Source organism: Balaenoptera musculus, chromosome 10 (assembly GCF_009873245.2).
Source record: "Balaenoptera musculus isolate JJ_BM4_2016_0621 chromosome 10, mBalMus1.pri.v3, whole genome shotgun sequence".
Lineage (NCBI taxonomy): Eukaryota > Metazoa > Chordata > Mammalia > Artiodactyla > Balaenopteridae > Balaenoptera > Balaenoptera musculus.
This window is the reverse complement of record NC_045794.1, coordinates 90,432,653-90,449,272: the sequence shown is the minus strand read 5'-3', so window position 1 is coordinate 90,449,272 and position 16,620 is coordinate 90,432,653. Positions and strand designations below refer to the sequence as shown.

At 47.9% G+C, this 16,620-nt stretch overlaps 1 protein-coding gene across 3 annotated transcripts in view; it reads left to right on the top strand.

Annotated features, from left to right (window-relative positions):
* The window catches only part of LARGE1 (LARGE xylosyl- and glucuronyltransferase 1), a 598,897-nt gene extending 583,260 nt beyond the window's left edge, over positions 1-15,637 (top strand). For 2 of the 3 annotated variants that reach the window (XM_036864771.1, XM_036864770.1), the window contains 3 exons: positions 7,478-7,624; positions 11,446-11,641; positions 14,042-15,637. In XM_036864771.1, coding sequence (XP_036720666.1) covers positions 7,478-7,624; positions 11,446-11,641; positions 14,042-14,239 — 541 coding nt within the window. In that variant the 3' untranslated portion in view covers positions 14,240-15,637. The remainder of the gene's footprint in view (positions 1-7,477; positions 7,625-11,445; positions 11,642-14,041) is intronic. The other variant, XM_036864769.1, reaches the window with a different exon arrangement.
* Positions 15,638-16,620: the final 983 nt, after the last annotated feature.

Below are 16,620 nucleotides of genomic sequence, written 5' to 3'. Positions count from 1 at the left end.
AACCTATGGTTACCAAAGGGGAAAGGTGGAGGGGGAGGGATAAATCAGGAGCTTGGGATAAACACCCACACACTACCATGTATAAGATAGATAACCAACAAGGACCTACTGTATAGCTCAGGGAACTCTACTCAATCCTCTGTGATAACCTATATGAGAAAGGAATCTAAAAATGAATGAATATATGTATATGTATAACTGAATCACTTTGCTGTACACCTGAAAATAACACATTATAAAACTGTACTCCAATAAAATTAAAATTTTTTAAAATATCATCTTAACCCATCTATACATTAAGTTTATAGTTTAGTGGCATTAAAAGAATATTCTCATTGTTTTGCAGCCATCACTATCATCTATCTCCAGAATTCTTTGGGCCTTCAAAACTGAAACTCTGTAACCGTTAAACAATAACTCCCCATTCCCTCTCTGCTCAGTGCCTGATAATCTTTAGTATACTTTTTGTCTCTATGAAAAAATGAAGAGGACACAGCTCAGTGATGGGAAGTTCCACACCAGAGAGCCTACACTTCTGCCTCTCTCCCTCCCTCCACTTTGGGCTCTGTCAGGACAGAGGTTATATCTGTTCACCCAGCTCTGGACTCAATATTTCTGTCTGGCTTCATAAATATTCACTAATTAATGAATATATTATCTTAGTTCTCTTAATAACCAAGCCTGTGAAGTATTTATTATCATCAAGATAAGGAAACAAAAGCCCAGAGTTAAGAAAATTGCCCATGATAACACGATTAGTGAAGTGGTGTTGAGATAGAATCTGCATCGTCTGATGCGGAAAATCAAGCTCTTTTTCTCACTCTTCAGCCTCTCTTCGAACTGGAAGCCCCTGAGAGAGACCCATTCCCCACAAGGGTTGAAAACCGTTTTAGTTGGCTCCTCTTGAAACATTGGAATATCTGGCCATCCCATAAGGTAGCACCTGTATTACATCAAGGGCCTCGTGATTGACCTCCCAGCTTCTACCCAGGCAACCCTACAGTCGGCTCTCAACACAGCAGCAGAGTGATTCTTCTAACACAGAAAACAGATCCTCTCACTCCCCAGCTCAAAGTTCCCTGGTGACTCCCCAGCTCAAAGTTCCCTGCTGGCTCCCCGTCTCACTGAGGAAGATCTCAAGACCTTTGTATTAGTTTCCTGTTGCTTTTGTAAGGATGCTGAAAAGGGTCTGTGGAGGCTAAAATCCAGGTGTCAGCAGGGCTGCTCTCTGGAGGCTCTAGGGGAGAATCTGTTTTCTTGCTGCTGGGAGACCACCCACCTTCTTGGGCTTGTGGCCGTGTCACTCCAGCCTCTGCCTCCTAACTCCCTCTTAGAAGAATCCTCTCTGTTACACTGCATCCACCTGAATAATCCGGGATAACCTTCCTTCCTATCTCAGCATCCTTAGTCACATCTGCGGAGTCTCTTTTGCTGTGTAAGGTAACATAGCTGCAGGTTCCTGGGATTAGGAGGTGGTTATCACTGGGGGAGAGGCAGGGGAGGCATTTGCCCACCACACCCTTCAGTGATCTGTAAGGCCCTGTATGATCTGCAGCACCCTCTCCCTCCCCCATGGCCTTTCTGGTCCCCTTCCTAGGTACTCTCTCTGTTCCTTACTGTGCTCTTGTCATTAGGACCTTTGCACTGGCTGTTTCCTTAACCCAGAAAGCTCTTAACCCAGGTCACCACATGGCATGCTCCCTCACTTACTCCAGGTATTTGTTTTAGATATCCCCTTCTCCATGACACCTGCCTATTTAAAAAGTACAACCCATTCTCCACCTCCGGCGTTCCTAACACCCCTCACCCAGCTCCGTTCTCTCTCAGCAGGTCTCACTTTCCAACAAACTATGTGATTCACTATTTGTTCTTCTCGTCTGTCCCCCACCTGTAAAATGTCAGCCCCACGAGGGCAGGGATTTCTGCCTGTTCTATTTACCAGTGTATCCCAAGTGCTCCAATAGTGCCTGGCACAGAGTGGAACAAGCGAGGAACCAATGAAAGAGCAAAGTGGGAAAATCCGGGGTGGGCGCCAGGCTTTATGAGCACGGTCAGGCTGGCATGAGAAGAGGGGCGGGCACTCACGCCGATGGCCAGCGCACATCAGTGCTTGTCACCTGCCAGGCACGGATTAAGCATTTTATGTATAGGAACTCATTCAGTCCTCACAAACACCCTCTGAGATTAATGCTGTGATCACCGTCCCCATCTTTATAGACAGAAACTGGGGAACAAAGAGGTTAAGTAAGCAGCCGGGTTGCAAACCTAAGCCTCGCAGCCTCAGCGCCCTCATCTTCACCACTGATGAGGTGACGTCATTAGAACCACACAGTGTATCACTGTTTCTTATTTCTCTGAGACACTTTCCCGTAATCTCTTCATGCCAGGAACCTGGGCTGTTTTCCTGGTGGCAGAGACCTGCCTCTAGGGCAAAGGATGGAGTTAGAGAGGAAGAGAGGGAGGGGGTGTGTGTGTGTGTGTGTGTGTGCACGTACGTGTGCATGCATGTTTGTGCATACGCAGTCAACTGCCAGGGTCAGTCTTAGGTTTGGTCATTTTAAGCACCAGGAAGCCCATCTACCTAACAGTGTACCCTTTCGTGCTGTTTCTTCAACTTAGCGCTAAGCCCCATGAACGCCTGCAGTCTCCTCCCATCTCCGTCCCCTCAACTGGCACAGGAAGCCTTGCTACTCACATCCCCCCCCACCGCAAACCCGGTCACCAGTTTTACCAAATGGGAGCAAAAAAGGCCATGAACTATTTGCATACTTGAGTAAACTAGCACGAGAGGCTGAGGGGAAAAGATGCACAGGAGAGGAGATGGGGGACTTGGAAGACAGGCACCACCCAGCTCACAGTTGTTTGCTATCAGGTCGGCTCCGCGAGACTGGAAGGGATGAATTTACTCTGTCAGAAACACCTGAATTGTTTTTGACATGAGGGAGGACTCGGGGAGGTGGCTGGAGACCGAAATCAAATAAACTCTGTCTCCATAGACAAGCAGGCTGGCAAGCCAGAAAATCTGTCCTGGTTGTGGGCAGTTTGTGGCCTTTTCTGAACCCTCTGCCCTCGTACTTTCTCTTGCACCAGGCCCACCGGGAAGCTGAGCTGGGAAAGGGGATGCAAGCTCATTTGTTACTCAGTTATTCTAAATCAGGCGCATGCTTGGCTCTAAATGATTATTTCATCCTCACAGCAGTTCTGATTGGTAAGAGAGGAGTGTTACCTCCATTTTACAGATGGGGAGCCTGTGACTACAGTGTCGCCAAGGTCACAGGAGGGTGGCAGGCAGGACCTGAACCCGGTGCCAGCTGCCTCTGAGTCACTGTGTTTGCCGTGTTGTTATACCAGCGGGTTTCTCATTTACTTCTGTAGATACCTAGGGTGTCTTTTACAAGTTTTCAGTCCAAAAACGTTCTAGTAGGTTTTTGAATATTTTTGAAGGGGTCCTGGACAAGGGCAAGTGGATCAATCAGTATTCTTCAGAGAAACAGAACCGTAGGATGGTTAGATGGCTGGATAGTGATTTTAAGGAATTGTGACGACTGGCGAGTTCGAAATCCACAGAGCATGTCGGTAGGCTGGAAACTCAGGCAGGATTTCTCTGTGACAGTTTTGGGGCAGAATTCCTTCTTTCCCAGTTAAGCTCAGTTTTTGCTCTGAAGGCCTTCAACTGATTGGAGGAGACCCACCCACATTTATCAAGGGTAAGGGCCTTTACTTAAAGTCAGCTGATTCTAAATGTTAATCACATCCACAAAATACCTTCACAGCAACATCTAGACCTGCTTCTAAGGCAAAATGGGGTTATTATAGAAGCCTCTTCTTGGAATAGAAGATAATTCCCTCTCTCATGGTCCCTGTACATAGGGGCAGCTCTGAGCTGTGCTTCCCCGTGTGAAGCCCTGGCCGGGACCGACTGTTTGACCATCCAGCTGGGCACCACAGCCCAGCCTAACTGACACAGAAAACTAACCATCAGGAATGGCAGCCATCGTGTAGTCAGCACCTAGCGTGTGCCAGGCACTGCACCAGCACTTCTGCACGCACCGTGTGCTTTTTCTCATCAAAGTATTTACCCCATGCATGAACTTGGAGACTCAGAAGGGTTCAAGTGACTTGCCCAAGAGGAGTGGTGGAGTCAGCTAGAAGCCAAGTTTGCCTGGTTACTACTGCACCAGACTGCCTTCCAAAATCTTCAGTTTGAATACTCTAGATTAACCAGTCTCAGAGAGATGAATGATGGGACCCAGAACCACTCGGCTGGTCAGAGCTGGCTGCAGAACGCAGGTTTCTTGGCTCCCAGGCCAGCCTTCCCACCTCGCCATCCTGCCCTCCCCTGCTCCTGGAGGACTCTGCACTGGAAACACTCCATCCCCTGCTAGACTCGCTTTCCAGGTAGAGCATGGCCACAGACCATGCAACTCCAGGTGGTCAGCAGGCCCAGCCAAGGTAGTATGTGCTAGCAGGACACAGTGCAGGGAAGCCCAGGCTGCCATTACCATCTCAAGGAACAGATGTGCTCAGAGTTGGTGCCCTGAAACCACTTTGTTGCTGAAACAACTTCCTAATGAGACCCATTCAGGACATCGGTATCAAAGCCTCCTTGAACTGAGGCTGAAACGGACCTATCTAGTGACAAATCCATCTCCGTGGCATTTTGTGTTTTAGCGAGGTTTAAGGGAATTTGCAGAAAACACTTGAGAGTCTGATGCTCTCTGTGCAGAGGGAAATAAGGTTTTCTAGGACTCAGTTTTGCAGGGCATGCTGCTGACTGGGTCTGCTTACTCTGGGCCTTGCAATATATTGGTGGGTTTGTTGCAAGCAACAGACACCAGTGCTAGGCACTTAATTAAACTGAAAAGAAATCAAAGGGGGGAAAATGTTGAATGGTTTATCTTATGGAATCAAAGTAGGATTTGGAAAACCAATACTTGGGACCATAATTAACCCTGGGCAGCTCCGGGCCCCTCTGCAGCAGAAGTTCAGAAACCTCTGGAGTGTTGCCTGATGTTAGTGCAAGTCAGCTCTGTGATCTCCAGTCTCTGCATCTGTTCAGATTTCCAGGAGTGAGAAACTGATTTGCTCAGCCCAAGTGTCTACCCCTGAACACCCGGCCCTGGCCAGGGCTTCACCTGTGTCAGCATAGCTCAGAGCTGCCCCTATGTACCGGGACCATGAGAGGGGGAATTATCTTCTATTCCAAGAAGTGGCTTCTATAATAACCTTGACTGTAATAGTAATTTGGGGTTTATATAGATAGAGACATCCATGTTCATAGATCACTATACCTACTGTGTATGTGTGTACACTTCACCATTCCCTTCATGGTTCAGCCCTCCTAGCCTCCCACTCCATTTCCATAGCAATCATATCTTCAAATAATTAACTGCAAATGCAATCTCGAGCCCCAATTTAGAGATACTTGCCCTTGGGCTTTAAGTATCCTGAGACATTTCAGATGAGAATGTAAGCACCAGGTGGGAAGAGACTTTGGATGTTTTGTTCTGTATTTCCAAGTGCCAAGCACAGTGCCTGGCACATAGTAGGTGCTCGGTGATTGTTGAATGAATAGCAACCACCCATCAGTGCTGGGACATCTTCCCTCCTCCCTCCAGGGGCTTTGCCATCTTGATCCAAGGGTATTCTTTAGACCCATATGTCCCATCCCTAACACCCATATCTGTAAATAAGGTACATACCTCTCCTGGGGGAAAGGTAATGAGCTCCAGCTCTGCCCATGTCCAGTGTAGGGTTGATATGAAAGAGAATGCCTGGCCATCAATGAGGAAACCTCGGGTGTTTGTATGAAGTCATTGCTCAGAGAAGACAAAGAGAGAAATGCAGGCCAGAACAGGGTGACTCAGACCTCTGGTCCTCCAACCGGCTACATATAGCTCACCCAGATTCTATCTTGGTGTCATCGTTTATAAATCTCCCCTGAAATAGTGACATGAGGGCCATGTATTATTCGGTATATAGTTAACTTAAGCATAATTATAAAGAGTGAACTGCAGCTGATATTTGGAGGAGTCCCACGTCAATTTCCAGTCTATCTCAACCACCCCCTCTGCACTGGGAGCTGGTGAGACCCCTTAACCAAGAGTGGTTTCCGAGACCTGTCCTTATCCTGACCTGGTCCAGGTTCCCCCTCATTTGTTGCTTCCAAACGCTGCTGCCGTTCTTCCTGGATCGCCGCTCTGTTCTCGTCCCACGCTGGCCAGGGCTAACATGTTCCTTCCTTGTAGGGTGGCTCTTGGCAGACCAGCCCCGGTGCCTGCGTATGCACAGGCTCAGACTCCTGTTGAGTGAAAGTGACTTTAAGCAGCAAGCAATTGTATTGCTCTGGAGGGCCGCTGCTTCCAGTATTTTTGCAAAGTGCCTTCAATGCCTCGCATTACCCCAAGGGAGACTGCTTTCTCTGTCTCAGAGATAATGAGCAGACAGCCCAGGCTGGCCTGAGACCTGAGGGTCCGTGGTCTGAGCAGGAAGCCCGCATGAAGTATCAAAGCCACGGCCGAAGAGATGCTGGAAGGTGAAGCCAGGGAAGAGGACAGCACTGCCGTGTAATAGGGACCATTTGTCGCTTCCAGCCTGCCATGTGCCAGGTGTACCAAACAGTACTAGTATTTCTATTACCTTGTCCGGTCTCCACAGCAGCTCAGGGGCGAGTTATTATGGCCCCATTTTAGGGAGGAACCTGAGGTCGTGAGAAGCTAAATCACTTGTACAATATGGCAAGACTCCTAAAGTGGCAGAGCCAGGATTTAAATCCTGTCTGTGTTCATTGCAAGCCTCGTGCACTGTGACCTTTCTGGGCCTTTCTCTCTTTCAAAGGATGGCCACAGAGCTGGGCCATGGCAGATAAATCCAGAAGGCAGGACATGGGTCTCAGAGAAGCAGAAGGCCAGGCTCAAAGGCCAGGAGTGAATGAGAGGACGAGGGATGGCAGAGCTCTGGCGCATTGGTTGCTGGCTGCGTGGGGTGTGTCTGGCCAGTTTGAAGGCTCGGGATGTGAAGGAGTGAAAGGATTGAAGAGTCACAGAGACGGGACCCACAAATGCCCAAGTTGGTGATCACCTCATTAGCTTTATGTCCCACTCTCCTGTGGCCAGTGGTGCACTAGGAGCATGTGGCCGACGCAGCGGACCCAGCAAGTAGGCAGATCTCCAAACCCTGTGCATCCCAGACACTTGGCTTTTGCACTTGGCTCTGACAGGGGCACACACTATGAAAGTGAGGGAGGGTCCCCAGCCTCTCTGTTCACTCTCCAGGAAGACTCTGCTCTCTGGTCCAGAGACAGCAGGGCTCCCGAGTGGCGTTGGACCAGCCACCTGGCCTCCCCGGGCCTCGGATCCCCCATCTTTAACCCGAGAGGCTGACCCCTCCCTGTGCCAACCACCTCCATGCCGTCCCGTGGGGAAGGCCTCTGCCTGGCATCACAGGGACCATGTCTCTCTTCCTGCCCACTCTCCAGGAAGTCTGTCATCCAGCTCGACCTTGCCAACACCAAGAAGGTGATGATCGTCCCTGCGTTCGAGACGCTGCGCTACCGGCTCTCCTTCCCCAAGTCGAAGGCAGAGTTGCTGTCGATGCTGGACATGGGGACCCTCTTCACGTTCAGGTGAGTGGCCCTCACTGCCGCCTCCTGGGGGAGGGGGGAGCCTGAAGCCCTTCTCGCTCCTGGGAACCCAGGCGCCAGAGCTGCTGGCCCAGACAGTTGTCGCTGGCATTAGACCATTTTAAGGCCAAAGAAAGCACCGCTGGCCCCAAACTGTGTGCTTGGAGTGTTGTTTCTCTTCCCACGTGCCATGCGCTTTTTGTACATGTGTGATCGACCTGTGTGTCCACATGCAAGGACGGGAACACTGGGCAGGGCAGTCGGCTTATTTCTTCTCCTACTTCACTCAGTTTAAGTTCCGCTCCTGTCTCCCGGCTCTGATTCCTCTCTTGGTTAGTTTGTCCATTCAGTCATTTGGTAAGTGCGTTTCGTCGTGTTAGTGCCGTGGAGGCCGTCTCCCTTTTTCTTGTGGGTGGTCTGTTCTCCGAGGTCCTCGGGCCTGGGGTGGGCAGCAGTAGCTTCAGCCACTAAAGTCATCAAGGTGACGCCAAGGTTGGACACAACAGATGCGGCAGCTGACTTTCCTGTTGCCCGAGTGACAGTTTCAAACAAACCCTTCATTTCCCTGATTTCCTAGACCCCTGAGTCCTGCAGAAACATCGCAGAAGAGCTACCCTTCCGCCTGTCCAAAGGGCCCAGAGTCTGCAGGATAGCACAGGCGCCAATGGCTTCTGTCTGCAGGGGACAGGCTACAGCATTAAGGGTCGCGCCCCTGGCGGGGGAGTGGGAATCCTGCTCGGTCTCTTGACAGAGCAGTTGGAAGAAAGAGAGAGCTGCGCCTTCCTTCTGCTTCCATTTTAAAGAGAGACCTCCCTTTTGAACCGTGTAAGAATGGCCAACACTTCCTTTGAGCTAAAGAACATACATTTCTAGGCAATCTGAATTTTATTGGAAAGATCATAATAACTTAGGTTTTCATACCACTGTTAAGTCACTAGAAGTTTCTGGAAGGTTTTCTCAAACATTATTTTGTGAAATAATTTTATCAGGTAGGTTATTCATGCAACGATTCAGAGATGCTGCCTTTTCACCTTTTATACAGATAAAGGAATTGAGGAGTGGAGTGGTCCTGGGGGAGCCAGGACTCAAACTCCAGCCTTCTTCCTCCCTCCAGAATTCTGGAAAGTAGCCTCAAAGAGTTAATACTCCACCAACCAATCCTCCTTTCTTTTTGGAAAAAAACAATAACTACCGTTTATTGAGTGCTTAACATGAGCCAGGCACTGTGATCACCTCCTTTAATCCTCGCAACAAATCCATGAGGCAGATATGTTGTCCCCATTTTACAGATAAAGAAACCGAGGCTCTGAGAGGCTACATAACTTGCCAGGCCACACAGCCAGTACATGACAGAGCCCGGATTCAGCCCAGGTCTGAGGAACTACAGAGCCTGTGCCCTTAACCGAAGTACCGTCAGACCACTGATCAAGTCCTGAATTTTCTTACCAGTATTTGAAGATGCATGCAAAAATAGAGGCTCTAGATGCCATAGCCTGATAGCTGACCACCCGGCAAATTTCCAAGACATCTTTCCTTCCATCTCCATCCCCAGATTATTTAAGAACTCATTTCAAGGCCAAGTCCGTGGGCCTGAGAGCTGGGGTTTGGCCTGCTGTGTCCGTGATTGCTGCTCTGGCCAACAGCTTGCAAGCCACCATGCCAAGTGCTAAATGACAGACCTTCCCTCCGAGAAATTGCTTTTGTCACCTTCACTCCAAACGATGAACTCTTAAGCCTCCTAGCAGCTGAAACCTACTCCGCCCTGCGCCTGGAATGAGAAATCACCCACACACCTACACATCCGTCCTCCAGGGCGGCGGTTCTGAGTGTGGTCCCTGGACCACTAGCCTCAGCGTCCCCTGGGAGCTTGTTAGAAACGCCAGGTCTCAAGCCCCGCCCCAGACCTACTGGATCAGAAACTCTGGGGGTGGAACCCAGAAATCTGTTAGAAAATAGTCCTCCAGGGGATTCTGATACACACTCACGCTGGAGAACCTCTGCTCAAAGCAGAGTGCCCCGTGTCTCTTCTAAGCAACATCCCACAAGGTGTACCCAGGAAATCTCTCTCATCACTGTGTTTGGAGGCTGAGGATGGTCTCAGAAAGCAAGTCCTGGAGACCACTGTCTACTGGTCTGACAGTAGGTTTCTTGGGGCATTTTCTGAAGCTTTTCTTTCTAGAATGTTCTTTTTCTTGGGCCCCATCTGTTCTTTCACTAGAGTCTCAGCCTGCTGCCATCTCTTTGTAGCTTCCAGAGGCACATTCCTGCCCCACTAACTGGCTTCTGTCTCAGGTACCTCTCAAGTTTTTAGAGTGCTCATTCATTCATTAATCTGTTCAACTTAGTGCACAGCCATTGACTACTTGCTCTAGATATAGGCCAGAGAGTGTGGTGACAGTGACATATAAGAGAGGTAACCCAGCATAGTGGTTAAAGGTCCTGGCCCTTGAGCCAGGCTGCCTAGGTTTGAATCTCAACTGCGCCACTGCTATTTGTAACTTGACACTGGGCACGTAATAAGAATTTAAAACTATAGGTATAGCATGTACAATATAACCAGTATAGAGTAAGTGCTTACTAAATACTGGCTTATTATCATTATTTTTGTATGGTTGTCTTCATTTTTACTGCTATATAACAAATTACCACAAGTTTTGAAGCTCAAAACAATACAAATTTATTATCTCTCAGTCTCTGAGGGTCAGAGGTCCAAGCATGGAATGTCTGGATTCTCTGCTTAGGGTTTCGTTTGGCTGAAATCAAAGTGTGGGCAAGGCTGCAGTTGTCCCTAGAGGGTGTGGTTCTCCTCCAGGCTCACTGGTTGTTGGCAGAATTCCTTTCCTTGTCATTGTAGGCCTGCCATGTGGCCCCCATAGGCATCTCACGCATGGCTTTTTGCTTTCTTCCAGACTCAGATTTAAAGGTTCACGTGATTAAGTCAGGCCCACCCCCCATAATCTCCCTTGTAATTAATCTAAAGTCAACTGATTAGTAACCATAATTACATGTACTAAATCCCTTTTGCCATATAATGTAGCATAATCACAGAGGTGATACCATAGTCACAGGTTCTGCCTCAAGAGGGAGAACATTATACAAGGGCAGGGTCACCCAGAAGAGAATCTTCTGCCTTCCACAATGGTCCCTGGTAGGAATGACCCTATTACAGACTAACATGCAGTTCCATATAAATGACAGAGAGCATTCCAGAAAGTCATGTACCCTTTCATAGTGATAGCCTCTTCATTAGTAAAGGATGTAGATAGTGGACTGTATTCGTTGCTGTAACACAGTACTACAAACTGGGTGGCTTAAAGTGGCAGAAACTTATTCTCACCATTCTGCAAGCCAGAAGTCCAAAATCAAGGTGATGGTAGTTCCTGGCTTCCTCCAAAGGCTCTAGGGAAGATTTCTTTCGTGCCTCTTTCCAGCTTCTGGTGGTTGCCAGCAATCCTTGGCGTTCCTTGGCTTGTAGGTGTATCACTTCAATTTCTGCCTTCATCTTCACATGGCATTCTTCCTGTGTATCTCCGTATCCAAAATTTCCTCTTGTAAGGACACCAGCCTTTGGATTCGACCCTGCAGTAATCCACTATGACCTCTTGTTAACTTGATACATGTGCAAAGACCTTCTTTCCAAATAGGTTACGTTCTCAGGTACTAGGGGCTAGGGGTTGAACATAGCTTTTGGGGGCAGCGGGGGACAAAATTCAACCCACAACAAGGACTATATCAGCACATAGCTCTTCGTCCTCCAAACCAGCAGCATTGGGAAAGCTGAGCTTCCTTCCCTCCACACAGTGGCTTTTCTCCATGTGTCCCAGGTACCACGTCTGGACTAAAGGCCACGCACCCACAAACTTTGCCAAGTGGCGGACCGCCACCACGCCTTACCGGGTTGAGTGGGAGGCCGATTTCGAGCCATATGTTGTCGTGAGACGGGACTGCCCTGAGTACGACCGGAGGTTTGTGGGCTTTGGCTGGAACAAGGTGGCTCACATCATGGAACTGGATGCCCAGGTGAGAAGAGTGGGACGTTATGGACCCGGTGCTGTGGGGAAAGGGGAGGCCTGGATCTTAAAGCCGGAAGGGCCTTGGAGATAAGACGCGGGGAACAGAGAAGGAACACAACGTGTTCAGGGATCTAGAGTGAGAAGATGACAGTACTCACTCTCAGGGCTGTTGATTCCCAAACCTTTTCTCTTTCTTCTCCCTTGAGTAACAGACAGTTGGGTTCCCAGCCAGGACTCAGGCACATGTGAGTGTCCTGTGACAAACCATTTCACCCCCTCATCCTCATTCAACCCAGTGATGAAGACAAGCAAATGATGACCATTCATCACTCAGCCTGTGAGTCATGTAACTGACACAAAGCATTCTAGGAGTTCGGTATAAATGACACAAAGCACGCAGCTGAGGAGCAGCTATTTATTCTACCCTGTAACTAAAAGAGGGATGATTTTCAGGCTGTATTTAATCATGACACCTTTTCATTCATTCAACTAATACTTAACTGAGCACCTACTTCAAAAGAAATCTGCAGAATTCTAATAGGTTAAACCAGGGGTCTGCAAAGCTTTTCTCCAAAGAACCAGATAGTAAATTTCGGAGGCTTTGTGGGACCTACAGGCTTCTTTCTCAACTACTCAGTTCTGCCATTGTCGTTCAGTTGTAGACAGTATCTAAAGAATGGACGTGGCTGTGTTCCAATAAAACTTTATTTATTAAAGAACATGCAGCCGGCCAGACACACCACAGCTTGGCAACCCCTGTGTCAAACAAGCAAAAGCAAAGCTATTCTGGTTGAGTTAGGAGCAGGATGCTTAGGCCCCTCAACCCCACCCTTTGGTCTCTCTGTATGCTGTTCCCCAAGGCACCTCCTCTCGGAGCGCAGTGTAAATATTTCTCAACAGGGGCATCCTGAATTCAGAAAAAGCAACCGATGCCCAGTGCTGGCTGCCCTGAGTCACCTGGAGAACTTTCCAACAGTTCCGGTGTGTTTGAGAGCAGTCCCAGGTGATTTGAATAAGCCTTTAGGGTTGCAAAGCACTGATGTAGATAGAAGGTTATGGAAGAGTGTCCATATTTAACAACGGAGAGCACGACCTGTAGTGTCCATTTTTTCAGTCTTGGAGGTGGTCCAGTGCTTCTCACAAACAGAAATGCTTAGTCTGCCTCAGCTTCTGCTTGAGAGGAGTGTCATAATATTCGTGCATCCGGCAGTGTGGTGAGGTGAACTGGTTCAATAAAGTTAATTTTTCCAGCACTCAGACCTGGGCTTTGTTTTCGACAATTTTGACAGAACTCTTGAAAATTTGTTGCATATTTTCCTTGCTTTGCCAAACATAATTTTACCATTTCTAGTGATTTTTACCCTTTCTAGTGATTTAGGGAGATAATGAGTACACACCTGACAGGTAATCCAGCTGGTGGGATTGGTAGGGCTCTTTGTCCCCACGTGAAAAATCCCAGACAGCTAAGCCCTGGGAGTTCTTGCATTTTCTTTTCATGGTTTTTCTCACTCCTTCCTCACCATCAACTGTCATTTCTGGCTGCTGTCAGTATTCCTGCACCTGTAACAGCCACCTTTCCCCATCTTGATGTTTCCCTTTGAGTTTATGCTGATCTGCTCTGGGCTGGGAAACTAGATGACCAAAGCTTATCAGACATTCTGTCCAAAGTCAGAGACTGTAATTCTGAGTGCAGCTGTGCTGGTTCTCCTTTGAGTTACACATCCCGAATTTATGTCACCTGTTTTGGCTATTTAGAAGCATTTTATTTTTTATCTGAGTTCCTATCTATGTTCTGCAAAGTGGAGAATACCATACGATGACTCGTCGTAAGGCTGTGTGGGTGAGAATTTTGGTGTTTGGTTTTTGTTGGGATTTTTTTGTTTTGTTTTTGAGAATTTTGTTCTTGATGAGCTTCAGTCCAGTGGAGCATCTTTTTCCTCATTCCTTTTTTGTCCCCTCTTTTGTACTAATCTGACGAGACTGTTAAATCTCATCAGACCCTATGAGAAGTCACATAAGCAGACATCACTTAATCGAGCAAGAGAGTCTCCTGTGGCTTGTGTCATTCTAGAGCAAACATGTGGGTGTGTACTCACACTTAATCGGGAATTTTTTATGGGCCATGAGCTCTGCCCAGCACTCTCCATACATTACTGGTCATCTCTCAAGGTGGGTATTATTACTTTCACTTTATACATGGGAAAACTAAGGCTCAGAGAAGCCAGGTAATGTGTCGAAGGTCATGGAGACAGCCCTGAACTGCTCCCCTCCACATGGTGGTGCTGTCCTGCTTACTGGTGTCATTCACCACTTACTCCTTCGCTTAGTCAGGCGGCCATCCGCTTGGGTGTTCATCATACATCACTGGGGGCTCTGCAGGTCTCACACTGCTCTTGTCTGCTTCCAGGAGTATGAATTCATCGTGCTGCCCAACGCGTACATGATCCACATGCCTCACGCCCCTAGCTTCGACATCACCAAGTTCCGGTCCAACAAGCAATACCGCATCTGTCTCAAAACCCTGAAGGAAGAGTTTCAGCAGGACATGTCCCGCCGCTACGGCTTTGCCGCCCTCAAATATCTCACGGCCGAGAACAACAGCTAGCACCAAGAAGCCCATCGCAAGGGAGAGACGTTCTGCAGGGGGAGAGCCACTTGCTGTTTGGGGCCCAGCCTTCAAACTCAAATTGAGCATCGCTGTTTTTGGTTTGTTTTTATTTGTCTCTTTGGCCCAACAAAGCTGCCCTCCCTACGGAGATCTGGGACAAGGATCCGGCCGGTCCCTCTCTGGCCCATGACCCATCACTCCCAGAGCATGGAAAAACAGCCCACCTACGTGGTCTCTCCAAGAATGGGACCCAGAGAGTGAGAGGGAGCAAGGGGGTTATCCTACCGCAAAGGCACACCACCAGGCACGTCTCCAGGATATTCTCATTGCTTTTTTTTTTTTTAAAAAAAGAGAAGGCAGGGTGTAGGGGTTATAGCCATCCAAGGAAATAAAAGCAAAAAAATGTCTCTTCATCAGAGAAGACTTTCGTCTTCACCCTGCAGTTCAACTGGGTATCCAAAAGGAGGGCCCCCCAATGATCGGAACTGTTTGGGAAAACCCAGTGGGGACACTGTACTTGGCAGGACCTAGACGTGGGATTAGTTGGTTCTTTATCCTCAAGGTCACTCTTGTTTTGGGGGATTTTGTTTATTTGTTTATTTTTGGTCTGGGAATCCCAAATAGAAAACCTGATCCTTTAAGGCTCTGAAGGAAAAACAGCTGCCTTAGCTGACATCCCTCTATCAATCAGCAGTGGCCCAACAAGGAGGACAGGAGTCTGCGGCCAATATTTACGTGGGTCGCCTTCTTTGGGATGGTCACCGAGGCCCCATGACCTTGAATTCCCTACTGTCCAGAATCCAGGGGCTACGATGGGCACTGTGGAAGTACAGAGACCAGCTGTTTCACAACCAGTCACGTTTTCTATTGGCAGTGACTGATTCATGGGGACAGGGCTTTAAAGGGACGGTTTCCATGCACGCGAAAGGTACGAACCTCTCAGGCCTTTAGAAGAACTTTCATAATTCACTCGAGCCCAGTGCTGAAGATTCACAAGCCCGTTTGGAGAACTTCGGGAAGAATGCGTTGGGCTCCACTGTGTTCACGTCCACTCCGCTGCAGCTGGGACGAGGTCATGACCTCAGGCTCCCTTAGGGACCCATCCAAGGGTAGGCCAGCACCTTTACCGTTACACAGATTGAAGGGACACTGGACTTTTTAGCCATTTTCTTGAATCTTCAATGTTAATGTTGTGTTTACATTGATGAGAACAAGAGTCAGGGCCCTACTCTCTGCCGGGCTTGTTTGTATCAAGTTGCAGTGTGACCAGCAAACGCTGCATCAATAAACGAAAGTACAGACTGTTTCTTCCCCGCTCCCCTCCCACCCTTGTAAGGAGCTACTGGACACACTTCCGTGTAGAGAGCAAAGTCGGTAAACAGCAACTTTACACTTTCTGTTCTCCCGTTGTGTTCTCTCATTGCTTGAACTTGAACCTCTTTTTTCTCTTTGCCTGAGGTTAGATCTCACTTCATGCTCCAACCCTCAGAGCATTTTCACATTTTCCATTTAGCTTCTGTCTCAATACTGAAGGCCAGATGTTTTAGGTAGCAGATGTGGGCCAGCAAGGTAAATCGTGGCAACTGTCCTGTTAATCATGAAACGCCGCAGCAGCAGCCTGATTTATGAGAGGCCCTCAATGTGTTACGCAGTCACGTGCATTCACTCAGATTTACTGAAAAATTTAGGAAAACTATTAGGACTAATCCTCACACAGATATGCATAAGTTGGTGTGTGTGTATATGTCTCATATGTGTGTGTATATATATATCTCACATACATAAATTACATATATAGTATTTGTTATTACAAAAGTTATACATAAATACTGTAAAAAGAAGGAAAACATCACAAAAGTATTCAAAGTTCATGTTAAAGTTTCCTTTTTCCATTGGTGTGTGGGAGCCAGCTTAGACCAGCTCACGAGAACTTATTGTGCACATGTCTTTCCTACTCCTGTGTTCAGTGACATCACCTTCGTAGCGTGAAATCATCCGTGATTGGAGTATTTACACCATGGAAATCAGAAAACATCGCAAATCAGGGCCCTACCACCCTGAGAGCCGGTTGTTAAATATCCACCCGCACACCACTGCTTTTTCCTCTCCCCTGTGCATACACACACACATGCACAAGGCACTCAAACTTGCATATGCTGACGGCTCTAGTTCCTCAGTGTTGAAAATCAATTTTTAATTCCCTAAAGCATTTTATTTTTTAAATATTTTTTCATGGCCCCTGAATCATGCCCAGCCACCTTGCTTTTTCACGTGCATTTCTGTGGGTATAGTTGTGACCATATAATCTATTATCATCTGAAGTGGGTCAGCTCTGAGAATGAAGGAAGGTGCTAATTACTTTGGGACAATAGGTATAA